The following is a 26,073-nucleotide window of genomic DNA, read 5'->3' as shown; positions in this document are numbered from 1 at the left end:
GGAGAGTTCAGGGCCAGGGGCATTCCTGGGCCCATGAGATCAGCTGTAGTTTATGCCTAACACAGATTCTTTAGCAGACTATGCATAAAATAAAACCAGTACTTTAGCAACAGGTGTCACTTCAACCACAGCACCCAAAGCCATTAAAACTCAGGTCTAAACATAACCAACAGATGAGGACTCTCAAAGAAATGAAGATGGCTAATTAAGGAGTCAGAAATTAATAGAAAATAGAGATACTGACACAATATTAGACAAATATCTTCTCTGTGATCTAATGTCCTTACCGCAGTGTCATTGGTGGTAATGTACACCAACACATCCGAATTGTTCCTGCCATTAATGTATCGGTAACAGTTCCACACGCAGCTTATCAAGTAACCCTGAAAAGAGAAGGGAGTTATCATTACGTGCAGAAGATAAACTATATGTATTCTTGCCATAGCCTTGTGCAAATTCTTGAACCTAGACTGGTTAAGAGCTCTGGCTTGACATTGAGAACAGAAGGGGAGCATAAATACTGCAAGTTCCATGAAAACAAATAAAAAAGTTAATTACTAGGGGAAAAAAGAATAGATATGATTATCAAGCTTTCTTTTGCTAGAGAAATTTCAGCTTCCTATCTTTTTGTTGTGTGCCTTTATGAAAGGCCATATCATAAAGGAAGCTTTCCACAACACCCTGTAAATTGTGTGCTTGTCTTGTGATACCAAGGAACAAAGGAGTAGAAAGAACAGGCAGAGTAGTACAGAGTGAGTCATGCTCTTCAGGGCTCTGTACACAAACCAGGGTATTTAAAAAATGAAATACTAATGTAAATATGAGCCTGAGAGAAGCATGGGACAGTCACTTGGCTTGCTGCAGTGACTGTAAATTTGTGCAGGGATTCTGTAAGTGATCCAATATCTCTTTATCCCCAATTTTACTTAAATGAGCAGGTCATATATGCAAGCTTTCTTCCTGACACCTCTCTAAATACAGAGATGTGAGTTCAGTCAGACACCTCACTGCTGTGCATAGGATGCTGCACACTGGCAGGGGTGAGGTTTATCATGTAAAATGAACATACAAGTCAGATCATGACAAACCAGAGAAGGTGTTGCAGATGCAGAATGCCTCAGGTACAATAGAAAAAGTAAACAGAAACCAGTTCTGGATTCCTCCACGGTAAGGCATTTAAATATTGTCACTGAGCATTCAGAAGGCTGAAGCAAACCAGTAGAAAGAGCACAAGCAGTCTGGGGTCTGAACCATCATCAAGAAAATTATAGGAACCCCAGGATACGATTCCTTGTCCTGTGGTTGGAAGCCTAGCTGGTGACTACATGACGACTCAATTTATCACATGCATGGTTTCAATACTCCTTTTCACTTAATCTGAGATTAAATCAATGTATTCCAATATGACCGGAATAGTATGTGGTCTTCCTTTTCGTGCCTGACCAGAGAAAATTGCCAGTGTACAAGTTTTTACTGAAATCTAAAATTACTTCTATCCTTTTTATCCTTATTGCAAATACTTTTTTTTTTTTTTCAGCATAAAGAAAAAAAAAAAAGTTATTGCAGCAATATTCCTACCGCAGGATCATAAACCTCACTGTTTTTGTTCCTGGAGCTCACTTGGCTCCAGATAGCAAAGAGCTAGGAGTCTGCCTGGCAAAGAGCTAGGAGTCTGCACTTCTTTTATAACTGGTTAGGCAAACTGCTCACATCTCCTCTGCCAGCAGGAGAGGTTCCAGTCTGGCCAGCAGCAAAGAGCAAAGTGGCTGGATGGAAGACAGGAGGCAAGAATACGCGGAGGAGCAGAACTCAGATCCTCAGCATGCCACAGACAAGGCTGGTGGGACTAAGCAGCTCGCTGTGGAGCTTTCTGCTTCCCACATAACCACACACGACAGTGATGAGGTGAATGACGTGATTTGATAGCACCCAGCTTATATTTTTACTCAGTGGGCTCTGCATAGCAGTCCTTCCACAGACCTAGCATGTGCAAATTGAACTGCCAGCGCTGATTGGATTTGCATGTGTATCTCTCAGAGTGAGTCATATTTTTGTGACTCACTTGCACTGATGACCTTCCAAAAGCCTCTTATCCTCTTCAGCTGCCCTGTGCTTCCTCCCTCTCCAGAGCTGTCACACAGGAGCTGCATTTCTCAGGACGCCACATGACTCACGGATTGCTTGCCTGCAGATCAGGAAGAGGTTTTTGTTTTTTTTTTTTTTCCACCCAAGCCAAGCTGGCTGAAATCCAGTAAGTTTTCTTCCTCTTCTTAATGACAGCTCCTGGATGATGTGGAGGTGTCACGGGCTTTGACAATACTTTCTACTACCAAATGGGGAGGATGACAGATTTCTGGAGCGAGCTGAGCGCTAAGGGCAGGGCAGGCTGGCTCTGCACCCCAAGCAGTGGGCTGTGTGAACCTGACACAGATTACTGGAACCAGTGGTGTAGAGGCGTGTAAATGAAGAACTACATCAGTTTTTTTTTTTTCTTTTTTTTTTTTTTTTCTTTCCCCAGAATTGAGGAAGAGTGACACTGTTGTTAATGATAAATGGTAATAAGTAGTCCAGTAGCTTTTGACACTCAGATGCCAGGCACTGAGGAAGGTATGAGACAGTACAGAGCAGAGGACTGAATGCAGGACACTTTTTTGGGGACACAGCCCATCTTCATAAGAAACCCATGCACAGCAAGGCCACCCATTTGCAAACCAGTCTTTATGCTCCTCTGTTCAAACCCAAACCAAGGGAAGCCCCGTTTCTGATAACGCAGCCTTGTCTGGGAGAGCCTAGCGGGAGATTTATCTTTGAATTCCCTCCTTCTGCTATGTGTGGTGAATAAAACCCATTTAACCTCACTATGTGCACACACAGCCTCTCTGCCTCCCAGCCAGCCTGGATGCACGAGCTGTTTCTCAGAGGGGGAGGCCTACTCTAGCCCTTGGGTGAGAGGCCTCCAGTCAGCACACAGCAGAGTTGGTGATAGTTGGCCCTGTGTAAAAGTACAATGCACCTTGAGAAATATTTTCACACAGCACAACACAGGCTGCTGACAGACTCTTTTTGGGGCAGCAGCCGCTGTTCCAGAGGAGCACGGTGATGCCACCACCACTTGGAGGATGAGGACACCACAAGAGCTGAGCAAGGAAACAGGCACCGCACCTCTTCCTGTCCCTCCATTTGCATAGTGACAAATGACACTAGGCCCAAAGGAACTGAAACCCACAAAGCCTCTCACAGAGCTGTTTTTTTTTTTTTTTTTTTTTTTTTTTTTGCTTGCAGACATTTAGCTTCACAAGATTTCAGCACAAGCTGAAATATATATGAAGACTTCAGAGTGATGTGAATTGCAGAGCAGTTTGTTACATGTATTTCACACATAGTGCTGCAGCAGGGGGCACACTGGGCTGCTGTACTGATCAAATCTGCAATTAAATCCATCTTCCCAGCACACCTGAATGTGCATTGTGAGTATAAGAAGGCTTATACGGGTTAGCCCTGCTGGGAGCATCCACTGGGCTGAGACACTGTCTGTCCTGGTGAGCACAAAACATGGTGAGCAACACCTTATCTCATCTGCTGAGCACCACCAGGGGTGGTCTGGTCCCCAGGCTCACCAGTACATCCCCACAGCTTATAGGCATATCATGGGGACGAGGGTGACACTCAGCTTATCTCACGGAACTGGAATACCTTTCGGCTGCCTCTTCCTCCCTACTTTCCAGCAAAAGGACGGCCAGCAAAGAAGAGGCCACAGTCTGCAGCTGCAGAGTGCCAGGGCAGTGAGGGAGAAGGGTTTATTTGGTTGTGTTTGTACTCACTGGACAATACATAATTCAGGTATGGGGGGGGTCTGCCCAGGCTGGGGAGGGGGAGCTGAGGCCTCAGGGTGTCTGTCCCAGCAGCTGCAGCTGGCCAGAGGAAACCAAGGCTCCATTCCCCAAAACAGCTGCAGAGAAGGGCACGATTCAAAAGCCACCATGTTGGCTCTGTGCCATTTGAAGTTCTGTGCACATTCAGTTATGCTGCTCGGTGTCCTTCCTCAGCCAGATAGGAAACACCTATGTTTCATGGTATGTAGCTCTGGTTCAGCTTCTAGACAAACAGGGTAAGTGGTATAACACATTTTGGTCTACTCTGAAAAAGAGTCTGCTTTGGCATGAAGTATCTGTCCATGCATCTATCCATCCACCTGAAATATCTATTAGCTGCTTGGGATCCAAGTGAATCCTGAGGGCTATAAAGACAAGCACTGGTGCGTGGTTGGCTTTCATTCATTCTTACTGCCCTCTTTTGTACCCCGCTTGTCACAGACTTATGTACAAAGCACAATACCTCTATCTGACACATCGATATCTCAACTTCTGCTCAATAGTGTTTTCATTTGCATGTAGCTGCACCCACAATAAAAGGGTCCTGATGCCAAATGTTTCTGACAAATTATGTGATTCTGTTTCATGTTTCCGACCAGATGAATGCAGCTTTTCCTACTGTAGCTTTTCCTAGGTTACAATGTTTTGGTTTCTCTCTATTCCAGAGGGAGAGGGAGCTCAGGCATATTTTTATGCACAGCACCTTTTCAGTTTCAGTATATAAACCTGGTGCCATCTGTTAAGTCTATCAGTGATAAAGTGTGATGCATGTCATAGCGTCCAGCTTTCTTTTCATGTAGCAGACTCCAAAAATCTGCATAGCCGCTCTTCTGGAAACACAAGAAATCCAAATTAAAACACTAACTGGAATTTAGCATGTGTTTCTGTGTGAGTCATATTTTTGTGACTCATTTGCACAATAATATGTTGCTAGAATGAACATTAAGAAAAGCAATAGTCTGTAATAACCCTGGCTGTAAAGAACTTAAATGAATACAAGAATGGAACATTAACTAATACTTCAATCGAACTAGTCACATATATTCTTGGAAAACTATGTGTAGCAGCTTTAAAATAGAATAATTATTTTGCACTATTAATTTCTTAGATTTCTTTTTTTCAGTAGTATTTTTGCTGTTCCAATATTAGATGCATTTATTTTATAAGCTTGAGACATTTTTCAATGAAACACCTGACCCATCTGGGATAAAAGCAAGGTGATACTTACATCCAAGAGTTTTAAAGAGCATGTTACTTGTGTCACCTGGCTGATCTACATATTTATTACATTCAAAAGTGAAAAAAAAAAAAAAAAACCACCGCTCTATTGCTGTGAACATATATATGGACAAAGCCAGAAGGCTAAATTATGTTACTAAATCAAAAAAGAGAAATGAATTATCACTTCCAATTCCTCCTAAAATATATTTTCTTTCCAACTTTGAAAGAGCTTCAATAATCTAATAATCTAATCCACACTTTTTTTGGTCACAATTACTTTCCCTGTTTGTGCTGTATAGAAGCAACATCCTGTCCTGGCTCTTCAGGATGTCTCTAACTTAATGTGTAGCTGCTCTGCAGATGAAGAGCAAGAGCTATTCAGACACCAAACCAACATCAATTAAATAATTACTCCCTGTTCCCTTTTTCCGCCCCATGTGACAGTCTTCTGTGCTGACGCTCCCAGGAGGGACTGCTTGGATCTATTTAACTGCTCCTTGTATGAGAGCTCTTCCATCCTTCAGATCATTTTCCTTCTGTCCCTGCTGGTTCTGTAGCTCTACAGCATCCTTTTTGAGATAGGGCACCCAGAAGTGAATGTATGCTTCAAGATGCCAGAGCGTGGCAGTTATCACAAATGGCACAGAAATCCTTAGATATTTTTTTCTATTTATTTTCTGTTTATTTCTTTATTTCAGGCTATTTCTATTAATGTATATATATATATACTTGATATTTTATTAATATCTAATATTGTTAGCATTTGATTTACTCATTTGACCAAAACTGAGAAGTAAACTAGTACTTTCATGGGCCTGTGCTATTACAGCAACAAGACCCCTTTTCAGGTGTTCATGCTTAGTTCAGAGTTGTCTACAGTGTCTGTGAAACAGGATTGTATTTTCTCTGTGCCCATCACTTAGAATATATCACCATGGGGTTTGTCTACTGTTTTATTGCTCAGTAACTCAGAGCCATGAGACCCTTCTACAAAGTTTTCTCAGCAGATTCCTTCCCTATTTTGGGTGACATTGCAAAACATGTTGTCGTCAGATCTTCATTCCATTTCCTGGATCTTTTCTGAATGGGCAGCATGGGGATTTGTTGTAAAAAATGATGATTTATCTTTACCCTCTATTTCCTAGCTACAGTGTATGAGAGGACCTTTCCTCTTGTCCCTACACTTCTCATGGTGCTTTTTTTTTAAAGCCTCTGATGAGAGGCTTTACCAAATACCTTTGAAAAAACAAAACGTCTGTATCAACAGTCCCTTCCGTGTCCACTCCTTTAACTATCATGAGCTCCCCCTACAAGCATCATGCTTCCCCACTGGGGCCTACGTGTTCATGTGTCTGTCTGTGACATTTTCTCATATATATATATATATATATTTTTTTTTTTTTCCCCACAATACCTACTACTTTGCTTCGTGCAGCTGTCAGACTGCCTGGTTGGTATCTCCCTATGTGTCTTCTGGGGCCAGGACTCCCAGAGGGAGCATGTCACCCATGACCAGTAGTAGATGGTATACAGGTAGATGGTATACAAGACTTACCTTAAAAGCCAAAATGATGCTTATGAAAAGGAGTATAATCACAACCAGACATGTAGGGTTCACGGACATGATCTCTTCCTTGTAGGGAAAATTGCTGGGCTGCACAAGCAAAAATAAGCAAAACACTGTAAGTTAATCTCACAAGTCATTTAAGAGCCATTCAATTAGTGCAGTCTATAATTAATAGCTTAAAAAACTTGCTGTGATCTACTAAATTGGGAGCTCTCTGCACCAATAACCAATTTCAGTAAATTTGTCTAGAACATGTGTTACAAAGGCTCAGCCTGCCAAATGTTCCCCAGAGGGCTGAGGGGTTTGCTTTTGCTCTCTATGTGTGGTGGGTTTTCTTTCCCTTTGTGCACGCTGGTTTTGTAACAGACACAGATTGACAAGGGGCATCCCTCTGGGGGCTTTGCAGCAGGAAATATGCCCTCTTGGGCAAAGGCAGGCAAGTTCTGGTCCTATGAAGTGGTCGCTATCTTACAAGATACAGTACTCTGGCTGTGGCTGCCAATGACCAGTGGTAGCTCCTTCCAAGAGCCAAAGAGGAAAAGTCGAGATAGCACGATCCTTTCACCTAAATATTTGATCAAAAGATATTGGCTGTATTCAAATCCATTTTCTATTAGCTAAATTTGGACTAATTCTCCCAGCGGCACTTGTTAGTGCTGCTGTTCCCCAAGGCATGGTCCTTACAGGGGAGCAAAGGCATGACTTTAACTCTGAAGGTGCTCCAGGCCCTTCTGTTATCTTGTATGTGAAATCGAAGTGACAAAATTCATCTTCTTAGAGTAGTGATTTAGAATTGTGGGACACTTCAGGATCAGTGGCTGGAAAACAACCAAAAAATGTTTTGCTATACCTGGTATTGCTTAAAAAAAAATAAATAAATAAAAATAAAAAAATCTTTAAAATGAATTGTATTGAAATATGGTAGCACAAGGGCTCCTGTTCCAGATGGAAGAAACCATTCTTTGCAGACAGAGCCACTCTTCACACTCGATAGCTCTGCTGCAGCAGCAGCGGCTCACTGTAACTGCATGCATTAGCTCCTTCCACGCAGAGCTCCCTTTTTCCTTACAGGTCTAATTACTTAAGCAGGCCAGCTCTGAATCCCTGTCAGGACAATTAAACAGCCCAAGCTACAACTGTACTCTTGGTAACAATGGTGAAAACCCTTGATGCCCCTTACACCAGAAGTCAGAGCAGTGCTTCAGGAAATTCTCCTTTCGGACAGCCACTGGCGAGAACAGCTCTTTATGTAGCACTTCCATGATCTGTTCGGAGTGGTTAACATCAGCTGCAGCTGCGTACGATGCAGATAACGGTTACATAAGCACATTTTCCGCTTCTTGACAGCAACGTTTCTGTTAATGTACTGAATTTCATGGCTGAGTTTTTTATCATGTTATCTTCTTTGTCGAGGTACAGCTTTTGTAGGAAACCAACTTGCTATAATCCAAGGAATTACTTCTTTTTTATTTTCTTCACACAAGGTTATTGCTAAATATAGTGGATGCGGTCACGCAGAGACCAAGAAAGCAAGAGTGTATGCTAAGAAAAGTGCACTGTAAAGTAAAAGCAAACCCCTTATATACACTACATTTAAGTATTACAACCACAGCCCACCCTACTGCTTGCAGGACTGAGGCCATAGGTTGGTCAGAAAGCCCAGGCAGCTAGGGGCAATCCCAGTAAACCTGCCCCAGTAGGCTATCTTTTAGTACTGATCTACCATTAAAATCTAGTCAAACTAATTCATGAGTGTAATAGAAACTTCCTAGCTTGGATTTGGTCTTCATATGGTCTGGTTTTGGGGAACCAGTTGCTAGTCAAAGACTGAACTGTGTGCTGGGGTTTTTATGCCTGTTTTATGCTTGTTTCCAAACATCAATGCAACTGGGATTTGCATGGGGACAAGACAAGGGTGGGAAAATGACCAAGGAAGTTCCTGCAACCTTGAAGAGCAGGAACATCTGCTAGAGCCAAGAGCCCTGGCCAAGTCTGGAAGCAGCACATCCCTTACGTCAGCAGTGCTTCAAGTGAAAGGGCCTAATCAGCACTGAAAGCAACAAGCTGGGGGAGTACATGAGGAGCAAATTCTGTGGTTTCTGTCCTCCACACTCAGGTTTTGGAGTTTCCTTCCTGGAGAGATGTGAGGTGGCTGCCCCCACCAAGTGGTGCCTGGGAGATATTTGTGTGTTGTGTGAAAATCAAAGCAGGGCCCTCCTGGGGCTTCCCTGCTTGCTGCGTGGGACAAAAGGCTTCTAGGCCTGTGATGGATGGCCCAGGGCTGTGGATCAACGTGGAAGAAGATCATTTTGTTTGGTAACCAGGCTGGTTGCACCTGCCAGCCAGAAGATATTTAATGCTGGCTTGCCCAGGCTGGCCGATGAGCCTCCTGATCTTGACTCACAACCACAAACACCTTCAGTGCAGTAGGAAAAACAGTTTATGAAACCTTCATTTTGCAGAGAAGCAGGAAAAATTACGGGAAGTGTCTCGGCTGCCCAGTGCAGGTATTGCTGCGGAGCTGGTCCATGCTGGGAAGGTCTCCTTCATTCCTACTTTAAGCAAGTGCCAGATGTGGCTCAGCTGAACCAAACACCCATTGCCCTCCGCTGATGCTGCAGTGATGAGCTCAAACTCTGATGTGGCTGTATGAAGTGGGAAGGGACAAATTCTGATCCCGTGCAAGGGGTTTGTCACCCCATGGGGAAACCAGGAGCTGGAAGCCTGTTGCAGGAATGGTCCTGGGCACCAGAGTCAGGCCAAAGGTTTGGCAAACGCACGAGTGCCATAACTTCTGGGAAAAAACTCTGCGTCAAATATTGTGCAAGGTCTGATGAAGCTCAGACAGAAATATGGCTGGGTGGGAAAAAATCCAGCCCGTCACTGGAAATGCAGGAGGGATTTTGCGGGAAGATGTTGTGAAATTTCATGCACAGACAAGAAGTACTTGTAGTGGTGTGGCACTGGCATGCTAAAGTCTTAATTAAAGTGTCATTCATAACCTTGTCATGGACACTGAGTGCACTACATGCATAATAATATACCCTTAAATTTTCAATTAAAAATAATTACTGCTTATATGTAGCCAACCTCTATTAGAGACTTCAAAAGAATCTAAATCTTGCATGGCAAGTGTACAGTATTGACACTGTACAAATGCACAACAACAGAAAGCCCAAGCCTGAAGCTCCTTCTTGTTCCCTCTTGTACAACCACCCATGCTTTCCTTCCTCTGGGACCACAAAACAATCCACTTCATATGATGGTGTGGGTTCTTATTCAACAGTTACAATACTCCGAAATTAGATCTTACAGAATTGAAATAAAACAGGAATGCATCTGTAGAATTTTTAAAACCCTGCTAGGAAGTTAATTGTACTTTGGAATTATAAAATGTCATTAAAATGTCAGAAAGAATATTCCCTTTTTAAGCTTTAGTTTATAGGAATCAGTTTAGTTTTAATCTTTTACATTCTCTAGACCTCTTTCCTAGGACTGAAAAGCATGACTGGTACAACCTGAGCTGTTAGACAGCAGCATCACAGCTATTTAATATACTTTGAAATTTTCTTTAGATGTCCTGCGAAAGTTCTGTACTTTCATAAAAAAACAATGTTGCGTAACTCAGTTGCAGACCAGCCTGTTCTGCACCTCTGGTTCAATTCATTACGTATACTGTTATCAGATGACAGAAGATGAAGTGTTTAATTTTAAGGTTTTAGAAAGCACATACATCAAAGTGTTATTTGGAGTGAAGAAATGAAATGCGTTTTAGGTCAAACTACTTCAGACCCCTACTGCTCCAAGAACCAAGAAGATTTTTTATACATGCAACATTTGCTGTATGCGAAGACTTTTTTTTCCTAGTGACAGTGATAATGACCAAGATGTCCAACATAACCTTCAGAAAGTTTTATGACACGTCATCTCCCTGCGACGTTTCAAATGACAGATTTGTAACATCTACTTATTTTACATGACCCTTTGTGCTGAGATGCTCTTGCAGTGTATGGGATTTAAGGGACACACCTGTGTGCAGCTGGGTACTAAATGGCAATGCAAAGCTTCCAAAGACACTTAGCAACTCTGAAAGAAACAGTCAGCGTAGGCTGATATTACAAAACATCTTGTGAACACCATGCTCAGTGTTTTGGAGTTGCAACACTTTTAGCTAGGGTTCTGCCTATCCTATTCACAGAATCCTGTTTGCCTAAAAGTACCCAGAGCGTTTTATAGCAGCTTGCAACTCACCATTGTTAGACTTAAATCTGGTAAAGAAAATCATATTCTTCTGTGACTGCCAAATATATTCCATTACCTGAGGTATGTGCTCTTCCAGATATTGAATAATGAATTTGAAGGATGATTGGGATTTTTCATTTCCCTTATGGAGCTGTGCTCCCTAAAATACCAATCCCCATATTAAAAGCAGTTTTAGAGGGAAGAAAAAAAAAAAACAAACTGTGAGAATGCCAAGAAGAAACACAACCCTCTCCCTTGCTTTCTGCCTTGCTTGGCAGGTCCCTGCAAAGGGGATGAGGACAAGATGTCCCTAGGGCTTATTTATAAATCATCAGGAGCAATCACACCCAGTTGGCATGACTCATTTCTCACCTGTGGGGACATGGGTATTAACTGCAATCTTGTTCTCAACGTGGTGTTTAAGGCTACAGACCTGTCTACCACGAACATCATTTAAAGGTAAGGGAACACGTCCACGGATGCAAGCCTGCATAGCAGTCCCTGGGCTGTATAGCTGCATTGGTGATATGATTGTGAAAAACTGGAAAAGTTTGCTTTTAGTTTCATCTTGTTCTGCCCCTTATATCCCATATGTTGGAAGAGCATCTCAGCATCCCTGAATATCTGATACCAGCAGACATGAATTTCACCCATCGTGTCTGTTTTTCCCCACTTAGAGTGCATTTGCTCTGAACCAAATGCGACAACTTTTTGCCAGCTGATGCGGGCTCCTGTCTGGGGGTCCCAGGGATTCACTTCTTCTAGTGACCGCAGCCCAGACAAGGAAGAATCAACAGCTTCAAAGCTGTTGCAAAATGGCTTCAAAACTTTGTTGAACAGTTTCCGTACAAAATTCACCTTGGTTGTTGGTAGTGTTTGCCAATCACTAATCTCTGCTGTAAATGATGTAATAGGAATTTCTCCTTGTTTCTAACTGATCTTAACCTAGACTAGCTTTTAGCTACTCATTATCATTACGTCTTTCATCTAATTTAAACAGCCTTTAAACCTAGCTGCTATGCATACAAAAACCATAATGGCATCACCTCTTGATCTCCCTTCTCGACAAACTGAGCAGGAAATTAGATTATCTGTCATCATACTACAATTTATCTAGCTTTTATATGATTTACAGAGAAGCTTCTCTGCATGTACTTTGACTTTTAAGTCAGAGACACCAGAAGGAGGTAGACACAACCTATCTGATCAACAGAGAAGGAAACCATCCTATCTTAATATTCATTGCTCTATTTTCTTCTGCCCACAAATCTCATGAATAATATTTGCAAGCAGAAAAAAAATGAAAAAAAGAAAAAAAAAAAAAAGTGGACTTGTTTTGTCACTTAGTTCCCCCCAGGCTGCTTACAAAGTCACTGCATTCTAGTTGCAGTTGCCATGGTATAAGCTCATCAGTATTCCTTTTTTTTTTTTTTTTTTTTAAATATTTATTCACATTTAGCGAAGTAGCACACGTTGCTGAATGGACTCAGCTTCTCAATCAGTGTGGCTCACTCTGAGTAATGGCTCTGTCCATAATGTTATTTACTTCTCCATCAGTCTCTCTGTCAGCCACAGGTTTTACTAGAAGTGATTTTGCTGGGAAAGCCACAAGTATTGACTCTGGGAAATGCAGAGATGTACTCACTTTGGGCAATGCAGGGTACAGTCTTTCAGAGGATGACACCGCAGGACTAGATTAGGCTCCTGCTCTCAGCTTTCCTCTAGAGGACTTGGTCCCTTTGGACAGTGACCTAGGGAAGCTCTCCCAAAGCTGAAATAGCTTTGTGAATGGCCTCTTGGGCACCACAACACCCCATCTGCCATCTAACGTGATCTAATCCATTTGTTACATCCTTTATCGATCTAGTGCTTCACTGATGTTCTGAGTATCGTGCTGCGAAGTCAAATGTCTTACAAAGGTCTACTGTGCCCCTGCCCAGCTTTATTGACAAAGTCAGTAATCTTGTCAGTGAAAGAAAATGAGTTTCCCTGCAGGACTGATTTGCTGTGAAACCATGCTGGCAGTCATTAATCATATTTCTCTGTCCTAATCCTTTGTCAATTGAGTCCCATCTCAGCACTTCTGTTACTCTGCTTGGTAGCAATGTCAGGCTAATCAGCCTATAATTATCCTGAAAATCCCCCTTGCCCTTCTGAGCACAGACAGTTTAGCGCTCATGAAGCCTTGTGCAATTTCATTACCCACGTAGAAGATGATTTACAACAGCAAGAAAGGATCTGTGCAATCAGACATTTTAACACTCCAGAGTGCACATTATCTGGGCTTCCTCATTTTAAAATGGTGTGTTCAGAGTGAAAACTCTTTAATATGTCTCTGGACTCTCAGTGAATAGAAAGTACTTCCAAAACCCCAGCTACATAAACATGTTCTACTGCTTGTTTCCAAATGCAGAGCAGAAATAGCTGGTGAACACTTTTTTTTTTTTTTTTTTTTGCTTCAGTACATTTATCACCTCTGCCCAACAAATGGCCTCTCCTTGCATTAGAAAGTTTTCTTTTTTCATTTCTAATATACTTATAAGTAGTCTTTTGGCCTTTTTGCAGTTATAGATTTTTCTCTGAGGTTGTTAGTTATTTTTTTTACCTCTGGTAACTTCTAATGAAGGTTGCGTTAATTTGTGCTAGCCAGAAATAAAACATCTCAACAGCACGGAAAATTCTTAAAAGGAGATTAAGTCTCCAGCTTTCTTGAAGTCAGCTCCGTGCCTCAGCATACCACAGGAAAAGCATCATGGAAGAAAACCCAAATATATGTGTGCAGCATATGGTGGCTACACTGACAAGGAGGGGAAAATGTGTCCTTCTTGGAGTTATTGATAATGCCTTGGAGTTGCTGTTAGACATGTAGCTCAAAATGGGTATGTGGCTCACAAAAAGCTCCGCTGCACAACTTCCAGTGTCCTCCAGGGTCTGCTCTTTGTATTTTGGCTATGGAAGGGCCAAAGACAGTGATGCCTTAGCAGACATTTTGAGAGAATTGTCTGTCCTTTGCCCTCCTGGTGAGCTGACTCCAAATGTGGGACCCAACAAGAAGATCAGGAGCTCTTTAGCATGCAGCTCCCAGCCCCAGACTGATGATTCCCCCCTCACATTTTCCATCATCGACCAGGATTAAACAAAACCTGGTTACAGTGAGCCCCCTAGGATGGGGAACGTGAGCTCCAGAGCTGCAGCTGGTCCTCCTGCTGCCACAGGAGGTGGGCTGGCACTGACCCACGGTGAGGGGCTGCAGAAAAAGAGTGAAGAGGAGGAGTCCGGCCTTAATTTGTTCTTTTCCACCCTTATCGCTGAGTACCTCTGCTTCTCTTCCAGTGTAGCACCAGCTGTGACTGTGGGCGGGTGTTAAGTAAGGTGAAGGATAACAGGCCCCTGATGCATCCCAGCTCCCGCTGGCTTGACACATTGCCTCTTCCCAGAGATTTGTGCAGCCACTTATCTGCCTGCTGTTGCTCATTACCTGTTATTTATAATGCCCTAGGTGGTTTTCCATCCACATAACAAAGTTCACAGCCAAACTAATCTGCATTCAAGTTCTCAAGACAGGTTTTCAGAGACGGCCGCAGCATTAAGTTGTCCCAGAGCTCTGCAACTCCATCTGAACCCATCCAGACACAGCCCAGGACCCGAGATGAAAGATTTGCTTGTCTTCACTGTAGGTGGTTGTAATCACATACTGTAGCTCACACAGTACTGACTATGGATGTTTGGCCACAGTAGAACCTGTCAAGAAGGGAGCCTCTAATTGTCCCAAAGATGAGACAGATTTATAATATTTTCTAGCAAAAACAAGCCTACCTTAAGTCTAACACCTGACTAAAGAAATTTGTGTTAAAGCCACCAAATAAATTCAAAGGAGCAACAAAACATCCTTGCTATAGCAACAAACATAAGTCACAGGATATGACTGCAGTAACTCTGAATCCAAAAGCAATCTCTTAGGATCTCTCTTGCAATATCATCATCATTCCTAATGAAATGGTGGTCAGAGCTTCCACAGCATCACAAAACTCCAGAACTCTGCACAGATACTGTAATGTAAGTAACGTAAGTCAGAAATGTAACTCTCAAGGGTGCGGAATACAGATGAGCAAGCTCATACTGAGAGGACTGTTCAAGGACTGCATTGGAAGACAACAGCAAACCACTGGCTAGAGATACGGGACAAAATGGGCATCTTGCATGGTTCTCCCCAGAGCCCCAAAAGGCTTGTGAAAGTCGGGTGATTTACCAGCTGGCGGAGGTAGTCCTGAATTGTGCTGGGATAGACAAGTACACTGATGGCAACCAACGTGTTGAGAGCAAAGTCAAAGATCTGGTAACAGAAGAAAGGGATGATCCAAGCCGCATGTTGCTAGAAAGGAAATAAAATAAAAACTCATCAACCACAAGCTAAAATGGGAGGATATATATCTTTCTGCACTAAAACCTAAGGAATATTTGACAGAATGCAATGTTACATTTCAGGAAGCTGTAAGAGGAAATAACTTGTAAAATAGGCTAAAAGAACTACAACATTCAGCCAAAAGAATTGGCCAGGCCAGCTTGGCTGCTGAGCTGCTGCAGTATGTGTGGTGCAAGCCCCACAGCTCATTATACTGGGACATTAAAAAACCACAAGACCTTTTTTTTTTTTTTTTTTTTTTTCCAAATAAATAGGATTAATACGCGGGATGTGAGTGGGAAAAAAAAAGTCCATTAAATTTGGTAGGAACAAGATGCAGTTCTCTGAATTTACAGACTGCCCAGAGCTTGCTCCTATGTGAAAGTGCAGATATTAAACACATCTTGGCAGCCTCCAGTGTGGGACAGGCCATACCATGCATCTAAACAACCAGTTCTGCCACCTCTTCGTTTGTTTGTTTGGTTTTCTCTCATTTTTCAGCTAAACATGAAGTTGTTAGAGAGCGACTTTCTTCATTTTATTTCCACAGAGTTGTATAGTTCACTTGTTTCACATCTTTATGGAATGTAATGAATTACCTTATATGCGCCATACGTAGCCATTGCACAAATGAGAATCATTAGAAGAGAAATTGCTGTGGCAATGCACATATCTGAAAAAGAAACACACATGAGTGATTGCAGGAAAAATTCAGAGCTTGGTTCAGTTATTTTGCCATCTGCTTAGTGCTGAGCATCCCAAAGGGCAGGATGGGATGTGTGGGTGGGTGCAGATGAGCCAGGTGCCTCACGCAGCCATTGCTGGAGGAAATCTCTGGCTCCTGTGGGAAATCTCCAAATTATGAGAAGCTAAGACCCTGGTTACACTGCACAAGCCTCAGCTGCCCTGATAAGGCTGGGGAGATGCCATGAATTGTTCACTTTTATTTCTGAAGGATTTTCAAATATCCGGGAAAGAATGGCTAGAAGACTATTCTGCCTGTGACGATGACGTCTGTAGTCAGAAAGTGTCGGTGCTGAAGTCAAAATGTGACCACTGGAGATAAATCTGAGCTTTCCAGACACATGGAGCTCAGCAGGAGCCGGATGCCTGGCTGTTACCAGCCCCTCGGGTACCTTTACATCCTGTACCCAGCTCTGCCTGCTGTGAGACGGCTTTCAGTATCAGGACAGGCAGCTGAAGGCTATCTGTCTTGTGTGAGTCAGCAGGAACCACTGTCACATCTTCGCCCATGGTTGCAGACATGCCTCCCAGACTACAAAGGTTTACAGTCTTGGAAAGGATGTCTGCATTGAATTAGATAGATAAGTTTAAATTAACCTTGGGGTGATCAGGATCTCCTCATTATTGCCACACCTACTCTGCAACTAACCTAAAGGATGACCAAGCTGCATGGTTCTAGAAAAAAAAAAGAAAAAAGAAAAAAGAAAAAAGAAAAAAGAAAAAGAGGAGAAAATGAACACTGTGGCTTGTTTCTGCAGTAACAGCTGCCATGTATCATTGCTCACATCTTTCTAAACATTTCAGAGAAGCAGAAATGCATTTTTAAAGGCAAAACCAGACAAGGCAAGTAGGGTTATCTTACAACAGAAATAATATACTGAAAACTTTCATTCAACCAGGAATAGTACAGAGATACACAGTTTATTAATGGAGATGTATAACTGTCAGGAAAGGTGAGGCAATAAAGTAAAATATTTTTTACGGTTTTGATTGGAGTAATTACAGGACTCCTATTTTTTGTTCTAGTGCTTCTGAGCTTTAAATTAACTTTTCGTTAGATTTAAGAAGTTTCTAAGCCACAGACAGGTGGAAGGAGATCCTGGGGGGAAAAAGTCACATTGTTTATTCTTTTCCTATACACCTGCCTAGATATAATCACTGGCTTTAGGATACGAGAAGTGAGAGGCTGTATTTCTGACCCTTCCCTGACAGTAGGTTTGGGAGCACAACTGAACATTGCTACTGCTCTTCAGAGGCTAAGCACAAAGAGGAGAGAGGAGGCAAGGTATTTAGGACATGTAGAGGTCCCAGCTCTGTGAGTATCCATGAGATACCTGCTGCTCACAGTGCTGTTATCATGTGTGTGGAAACTTCCTGCATATGTTAGCTATTTGGGGGACTTGAGACTCAGAAATGCTGTGTTCAAGCTGCTCACTGCCTGACTTTGGAGGTGTTTGAAGTGTGAAGATGCCTCCATTTGACCACAGCATTGCCATGACACCTAACTCTAGCACTTTCTGAGGAGCATCCCACAGCAAGGGACAGTCCTTCACCTCCCTGTCTGCATCCAGATGTGGCCCTGCTCAGGTGCCCAGGAGCCTGCAGGAAGGTCCCTGAAGGGGCCTGATCTGGACAGGGACTCCAGTGCAGCATAAGAGAGCCTACTGCAGGCTGCTTCCTGATTTAATGGATGGAGAGTCTTTCCTGAGCACTTTTAAACCCCTGTAGTGTGACAAAGGCCTGGAGTCCTCATTTCCTTACTCACGGTGCTTCCTACCCAAAGTGTCACACGTGCTGGCTTGTGGATGCCACGGGAGTACACACAGGCTCCCTGTTTGCAGTGAAGGAGGGGATGACATCTCAGTGCTTCCCATATTGCTCTTCAACCCAAATTGCTCTTCAGAGGCACCTTCTTCTCTTGATACCCATCTCATATATCCAGCTTGGACATCTGAGCTATGCTACCATGAGCAATCTCCAGCTTTTTAGGAGCTGTAAGGCCTGCTCTGTGCCTGTTGCAGGTGGTCGGGATTCTGTCCTCAAGAGAAAGAAGCACCCACAAAAAATAACCTGTGCTAACAACAGTTACTGCAGTCTGCTCGTATGCTCTTATTTGTGTGGTTGTTTACTCTGACTGGCCCCCATACCTCCAGTGAAATCACAGTGATGTTGAGCACTCCGAGTGCAATCAAGGTTATGAAAGAAAGGATAGATGTGGGAACGGCTGCCTGTAGCCACCAATTGAACCTCTTGGAAAAGAGCCTCTTGGATTGATATTTTCTCTTTAGCCATCAGTTTGAAGGCACTGCATGCTTATTTATTCTGCCCATTCATAATCCCAGTCCTTATTCCCTGTCTCAAGGGGAAGTTGCTGTCATTGCTGCTTGCAGCAGACGCAGCAGTTAGGGCCTGGCTGTGCTGGTGATCCTGGCTGCTCTGGTTCAGGGCCAGAGCCCAGCGAGCCTGGTCCCTGGTGCCACTCGAGCTGTGCAGGGCCTTGCCAAGCCTTCGTTGGCCCGAGCTCATCCTTTCTCATTTAAGGCTTCACTGGGCTTTTTGAGCTGTGCCAGCTTCAATTAATGAGAGTGAAACCAGATATGTAGCATGCTGAATGAGACGCTAACAGGGGCGTATAATTTTTTCTCCAGCCACGCTGCACGTCCCGTGGCACTCACGACTAGATGAGCTGTACTTGCACTGCTACAGTGTTTGCATAGCCTGCTGTTCTAAAGGGCTTCTTGAGCTTTCTGCTTGGTTTTAGAGAAACCGAGTTGGATTTTTCTCTCTTGAGCCTTCTGGGGAGACATCTTTCTGTCTGTGATAACTTCTGCTTCCTTCACAGGGAGACAGCGAGGAGCCACTGCAAGGCCATGACCTCCCATCCTCCAGCTCCTCCCCTGCCCACCCTGGAAGGCTTGAGAGGATGCTGAGTAGCAGCCTACGATCCCCAGGCAGTTATGTCTACCCTCCCAGCCTTATTTATCTGGCAGCCTGGCCCTGTTACAGCCCTCTGAGAATTACTGCCTCTCTGCCTCCTCCAGCCTGCCTGTGGGAGCTCTGTGCCCATGCTCCCAGCATCACTCCTGGGGCCCAAACCCCTGCATCAGTGGCATTTTCTTTCCAGCAAAAGAAGGTCAGTGAGAAGGAAAGAGAGAAGAAAAGAGAGCTTTCTACACCTTTGAACCCAGCTTGTTTACTCCACAGGGTAAGAAGTAGCCCCAAATATGCGATGCTGGGGCAGGGATTTTGTTTTTTCCCTGCCTGTGACATAGGGCTCATGCTACTCTGGTGATGTTGATGCAGAGGGGTAGGAAGGGAATGCCCCAGTGGAAGAGCAAGCCTGCTATATAGATGTTTCCTTATAAAAATACATCTATTTGAATTAAATCTTTTTGTACCCTGGGGTGCACGTCACGTTCTGCAAGGAGACCATCCCACCAGCCTGCCCCCTGTTCCACTCAACCCTGTACAGAAACTCCTCACCCCATCTGCACATCCTGGACAGGAACACCAGCTGATTTTGGCCTGATTTGCTGACACTGGTGTTAACGTTCCCATGGGTTCTCACAGGGCATAGGCAGGATTTCAGTCCTGGCTGTCATATGGGTTAGGAAGGATCACACACACCTGTGACACCATGAGGGCAGTAAATGAGAACAAGCAACACTCCTTGCTCATTTGGGCTTTAACACATCAGGATCATAGCCTGCACACGTGAAGAAGTTGACCAGGAGTCTCAGGTGAAACCCTCTGGGAAGCTGGAGTGACTTATAGGGCTTTTCCAGGGATATCATGCTTTTACCAGCAAAAGCATTGCATTGAACAGCTTACGTGTTTCTTATTTTTCCCAGTCCAGCTTCTAGTTCATAAACTCCCCCAGGCCCTGAGGAAATAATGAAAAGAAAGATGAGGCTGAAAGGGCTCAGCTGAGCAGCCAGAAGAGAAGAAGAGGAAGCCCAGAGCACTGCCAGTTCCCAGATGCACACCTCGGGGCGGCAGCCAATCCACACACCCCTGTCGCCCAGCACATCCATCTGCCACAAGGCAAGTCCTGGCAGATGCTTTTCCCCTTTGTTTCCCTTTATAGAATAGAAAGAAAAAGCTCTGCCCTACAGCTTTTTCCAAGTGCTCAGGTAGATATTTCCTCTGCTTAATTGACCACTTGGTGCAGAGCCTCTGGCAATGCCCTGGGAACCATGCTCCAGCCTAAATCCTGAAGTTAAGGGTAAGCAGCCATTTGCATAAGAACTGGTGCTGCACTGACATTTTCAAATGTTTCAAAGTTGACTGGCTCTGACCAGACAACTGTGACACTACTGGAACAGAAAATTGAAAATTGTCCATAAACCAGGCCTTAGTACGGTCATAAAGGAAATATGAAAACAAATATAGGGGGAATCCTGGTTTCTTGGGAGACAAGGGAAAATCTGTCATCAGTGTCAGGTGAGCTTCCACTACTATGACTCAGCTGAAAAGTTTTTTTTCCAGCTAGTATTTACAGAGGTTTGACCAACAATTCTATCTGAGGAGGGAGGGAAAAGGAATTACAGTTTTACATGCAAAATCTTTTTTTTTTTTTTTTTTTTCCTTTTCATTGCTATTGATAGGGGCAACCAAAGTAGCAGAGGATAAAAGTTACTAATACTTCCATCATTATTTGTCAGTACAAGCACAGAATCACAGAATGGTTTGTGTTGGAAGGGACTTTAAAGCCCACCCAGTTCCAGTCCCCTGCCATGGGCAGGGACACCTCCCACCAGACCAGGTTGCCCAAAGCCCCATCCAGCCTGGCCTTGAGCACCTCCAGGGATGGGGCATCCACAGCTTCTCTGGGCATCCTGTGCACCACCCTCTGAGTGAAGAATTCCTCCTAAAGCCTAATATAAATCTCCCCTCTTTTAGTTTAAAGCCACCCCCCCTTGCCCTATCCCTACACCCCCTGACACAGAGTCCCTCCCCAGCTTTCCTGTAGCTCCCTTTAGGCACTGGAAGGCTGCTGTAAGGTCTGCATGGGGCCTTCTCTTCTCCAGGCCAAACAACTCCAGCATCCTCAGCCTGTCCTCACAGGAGATGTGCTCCAGCACCTTGGTCATCTTTGTGGCCCTCCTCTGGACTCACTGCAACAGCCCCACATCCTTCTTGTGCTGGGGGCCCCAGAGCTGAATGCAGGGCTCCAGGTGGGGTCTCACAAGAGCAGAGCAGAGGGGGACAATCACCTCCCTTATCCTGCTGGCCACGTTGCTTTTGATAGAGCCCAGGACACGGCTGGCTTTCTGGGCTGCAAGTACAGATAACAACTTTGGGACCTTCATTAGTGTAGAAGTCAGTGTATCTTACTGTATTTTGTACTCATGTTTTCCCATCTTAGAATATCAGCACATGTAGCTAACCTAGGAAACATATACCCCAAAACAGTCACACAAAAGTGGGATAAGGGAAGAACATGTGAAAGTTTGTTTGATTATTTTACCTCACAAGAAAATGTTTCCTCTGATTTGAACAAATATAGTCATATTCAAAAAAATAAAAATAAAAACATTCTCTCATGCCAGCTATTTCCAGTGACTATAAAAGCCAGCAGCCAAATTCAGCTGTGTTACTTGATAAGGCATTGGCTAGAGGGAGTCAAAGAATAAAAGGAGACCTTAATTCACGTGTTCGTTCATAATTTAACTGCCTGAGAAATGTTCCCTCTACCAAATGGAAATGAGGTTGCCTGGCCCACAAGCCATCCTTTCAGGGCTCACTTCAGAAACCTGAATAAAAAATATAGAAAATACAGTTTTCAAGTGTAGATGGAAATCCCCAATGTACTTGATCTGAGAGCTATTGCATTACAAAACAGAATTACTATTTTAAAGCCTTGGGCACTGGCAGGCCTCTGATGTCGGCTATATAAAACCACACTGACAGACAGTCATTACCAAGGTTAATCTCTGAGAATTAGGACACGGCAGTCAGTTTTAATATGTCAGAATCAGCTAGGAGCCCATCTGTATGGATGACGGTCCCTACTTCCTTAAATCCAGTTATATAAAAAGATTTTTAGTCCAAAGTTGTTGGTGCTTTGTCAGTGAAGACACAATAAAGTAGCAATTGCCCCCTATTATTAAATGCAAGCCTTCAAGGCATATCTGCACTAAAGAACTTGTGGAAATAAGCATCCCTTAACAAATAACCCAGCAGCTCTGACACGCCAGGGTCATAATTATTTTTCTCATGCATGGAGCTACTCCTTTTCCTGCTGATATTTTTATTGGCTTCAGTGGGAGTGAGTTGGAACCTTTTGCTGTAGATGTGTGGCTCTGAGCAGCAAGGCACCAGTGGGACTGATGGGAGCCCTTATTTCAGATTGCAGTGGGAAATGTTGAATGTAGCAATCTTGTGAGCAGAAAAACAAATATGTAGACATTTTTTTATCAGAACCACTTACCAGGGAAAATTTTCTAGATACTGCTCAAACAGTTAAAATAAACAAGCAGACCAAACACCACCAAATCATTGTCCTGGAAATAAAACTGTCATGGAAGAAAGAAGCATTTGCAAAGGGCAGGAGGTTTTTGCAGGAGACATAAATGGCGTTGAAGATTACTATCGCCTTCGGTGAGAGATAACAACCCTGTGTTATCCCTATACATCTATCCCTACATCTAATACTTACATCTGCATCTGTCACTACAGGTTGGGGCAATTCATGCCATGTGCACATGGGGATGTAAATGTACAACATGAGTGACCACATTCAGATGGTTACATAAATAGCAGCACATGGTCTTATGTGTGAGCAGCCACTGCAGGGCATGGTGCTCAGAGGCCCAGCATTCCCTACATTTTGCAACCCCCAGGGGGCTCTCAGCATTGTGCTGGGGAATAACATCTGCATGTCTGAGGGCTGGCTGTGCCCTGGCAAGCCAGGAAACAACACAGGTAACAGGTAAGGCTACTAATGGGCAGCCAGCTTGAGCTGTGCCACAGATAGATCTTCCACAATAAAAACACATCTGTAAGATACTAAGGGGAAGAAATAATTAAAGGACAATAATTACTGAAACAATAGGACAGCTACTTGAATGCTGGAGCAATGAATGTTAGTGCTTAGAGAGCCTGTACTTACTGGCATCATCCATAAATTCGAATTCACCCCCTAATTCGGCACTGGTGAGGTGGTACTGGTCAGGGTCGGTCAGGGCGCTCAGCAGAATCAGCAGTACCACCGAGTTGATGATCTGTGGAGAAGAAGAAGGGAGAAGGGTCAGGCCATGAAAGTAACCATTATGAGACTCTGGGCAGGACATCCCACCGCATGTTCTGCTGCTGACTGAGGCACTGTCTGTTTTCCAGCTGCAAAACTGTAGTATTTCACTAATACCAGAAATAGTTCCTCTAGGTTTGTGTGGGCAGGATATATTTCTTTCCCAAGTGGCCGGAAAATTAAACAAAATCTGCATCATTCCTTTTCCTTCGGACTCTCTCCCACAACATCAGACAAGTTATCTCTGTTCTTTTGGATTATAAAACAAGTCAACATAGCCATTTCATTTTTTTGTTCTGTCAAAAAACTCCAAATCAGTTTAAACCTGTAACTTTGTGATTACTACAAATGAGCACTGCAGTGAAGGTTTATTAGCAGGGCAGAGCTAGAATTGGTGATGTGCCCTGTTAATGTGCTAGATGATCAAAGAAAGGTTCGTTTGCTGGAAAAGGCTGAATTTAAGAAGAGGCTGTGAGTAACAAGCAGATTCACATGAGCTGCTATATCACGAGGCCTTGGGGGGCCAGGAGTAGGTGGAACCATGAACCCAATGCCTGATGAACACATTTTGTGGCATGTGGCATGGGGAGAAGTTCACACCCATAGGCTTGGTCTGTGAAACTCAATAAGTGAATTAAGTGCTAGAATATAAGATTGACTGAGAAATTCTGTAGAAGCAGATTGTCGGGTACCAGCTATGAGTGGAATGCAAAGGTAGATAGGAGCTGTACTTTGAAACAAATCTGAACAAAATACTTACAGCTCTTTGAAGTGATGAGAAGACTAATTGCAGAGAAGAAGATTGCTCAGCATGAAATAACACTGTCTGGCTAAGAGATTATTATACAGAAGTAAGAAGATCACTGATCAACAGGAAAAATGAAGATAAGGAATCTGATAATAGAATATGCTGGGAAAGATGGATTTTTATTACTCTGGTTCTCATTTTGAAGTCATCTCAATCTGATCATAGGTTACTAACAGCAATAAAAAGGTGTAAAAAAAGAGCTATAATAAGATGTGAACAGGCTAGAGAATTTCTTGGGTAAAATAAATGCTTTTTGATGGGCAAATTCTTCTGCGTTTAGGTGATATCAGATTTGTTAACAATGTTATTTGAAAAATTGTTAAGAATAGATGGAGTTCACAAGACAGGGAAAGAACACATCCAGTTTATACCTTCACAAAGCAGAAAGGCCATAAAAAGAATTTCTGGCTAGGCTGTGCAATTTGAGAATAAAATAAACCCAAGAACAGACAATCAAGTGGTCTCCTTGTTGGCACTTAAAATTTGTATGGTCATAAGCAACAATCTCCATGGGTTTGTCAAGGACAAGACATTTTATCTCATCCTATTCACCTTCTCTGACAGGCAAATGGGCTTTTTGAGCAGGAGAAAAGGAGCAGATAACTTTTTGCACCTTAGCGGGCCTTTTGACATGATGAGATTCCCAGTAGTGAGCTAGAAAAACCTGGTCTGGTTGCAAGTTCAGGAAGGTAAGCGCACAGCCAGCTGGATGGTTGTAATGAAAAATAGCTCTCAAGGATTCACAGAAGATATATTGGCTAGGGGTTCTCCAGTATTGTTCAAACACCTGGTATTTCAAGTAACCTGTGAATTGTGTCTTTCTTCCGTTTCAGCCAATGCCAAGATGTAAGGACACTGACCAACTATGGCAGAAGTCAGACAAATAGAGAGTAGAGCACCTCATTTGTGACAAACACCTACCAAAGAACAAGAGTGGAGATAACTGAGTGGGCAACAGCTCCTCAGAAAGGAGTCCTGGGAGTTACAGTGAATAAACTGAACATGATTCAGCACTGTCCCATAGCTGCTGCAGGATCCTGGGTATTAGATGCAAATTGACCTCCCACATGCCCTCCACAGGGGCTCTGCAGGAAGGGCACAGTTCAAAGCCCTTCAAAAACATACCAAGAAAAACCCTGTGGAGGATCCTGCAACAGCACAGAGGGTGATCAGATATCCAGAATGTGTGACTGACAGTGAAAAAGCTGGGATTGCTTAGTCTAGTGAGGAGAAGGTGGAGGGAGATACTCTCAGCCTTTCATATGCAGAATATGAAAGGCAAGGAAAAGGAGGCAATAAACTCCTTCAGATCCACTGGGAGATGAGTGAAGTAACAAATTTAAATTACAGGAAAAGGGAATTTAGGTTATGCAACTTGCTGAACAAGAGGAGGTTGTCTAGAGGGGTTTAGGAATCTTCATTACTGCATTTTTTCACAGAGCAATTAGGCAGGTAGCTTTGTGTTGGGAATGCTGTTGCCATAGTCTCTTGGCTTGTATTTCAAGTCTCGGTTTGGCTTCCAAGGCAGATCAGATGGCCATCAGGATTCAAAGTAATATTCTATAAATCCTCTCAATTTTTAACATTATAATATAACTTTATGTTTCAATCCAGTTGCTGCTTTAAACTCTTCTGTGGAAAACTTGAGGAAGCTATCAGCAATAAATAAATAAATGTTACTTAAAAAGAGTACTCAAAATAATCAAGCCATCAGAAACTATAAATGCATACTCTGTTGCTATTTTAAAGGCATGTCAGTTGAATCTTTTGTACAGATATAGATAGGAAGATTCATAAAATACTGACCTGGGCACTCTACTTTCTCCATATGGATATATCCAGATTCAGATTACATGTTGGTCAGCATAGTCTTTAAGTCTGTGTGTAAAGACACAGGATGTGTTTGTCTGATCTAAAGCCTACTGCAGTCAGTGGGCATCTCTCCAAGGCTCTTTAGTACATCAC

At 43.3% G+C, this 26,073-nt stretch overlaps 1 protein-coding gene across 1 annotated transcript in view; it reads right to left on the bottom strand.

Moving 5' to 3' along the window:
- Positions 1 to 26,073, bottom strand: part of LAPTM4B (lysosomal protein transmembrane 4 beta) — a 59,466-nt gene that overhangs the window by 19,812 nt on the left and 13,581 nt on the right. The window contains exons 2-6 of the mRNA XM_035318414.1: positions 23,163 to 23,274; positions 15,904 to 15,977; positions 15,152 to 15,274; positions 6,649 to 6,747; positions 288 to 383 (exon numbers count right to left, since the gene is read on the bottom strand). Coding sequence (XP_035174305.1) covers positions 288 to 383; positions 6,649 to 6,747; positions 15,152 to 15,274; positions 15,904 to 15,977; positions 23,163 to 23,274 — 504 coding nt within the window. The remainder of the gene's footprint in view (positions 1 to 287; positions 384 to 6,648; positions 6,748 to 15,151; positions 15,275 to 15,903; positions 15,978 to 23,162; positions 23,275 to 26,073) is intronic.

The sequence above is a fragment of the Oxyura jamaicensis genome, chromosome 2 (genome assembly GCF_011077185.1).
Source record: "Oxyura jamaicensis isolate SHBP4307 breed ruddy duck chromosome 2, BPBGC_Ojam_1.0, whole genome shotgun sequence".
In the NCBI taxonomy this organism is placed as follows: Eukaryota; Metazoa; Chordata; class Aves; order Anseriformes; family Anatidae; genus Oxyura; species Oxyura jamaicensis.
The sequence above is the reverse complement of the archived record's forward strand: the minus strand, read 5'-3'. Positions and strand labels throughout refer to the sequence as shown.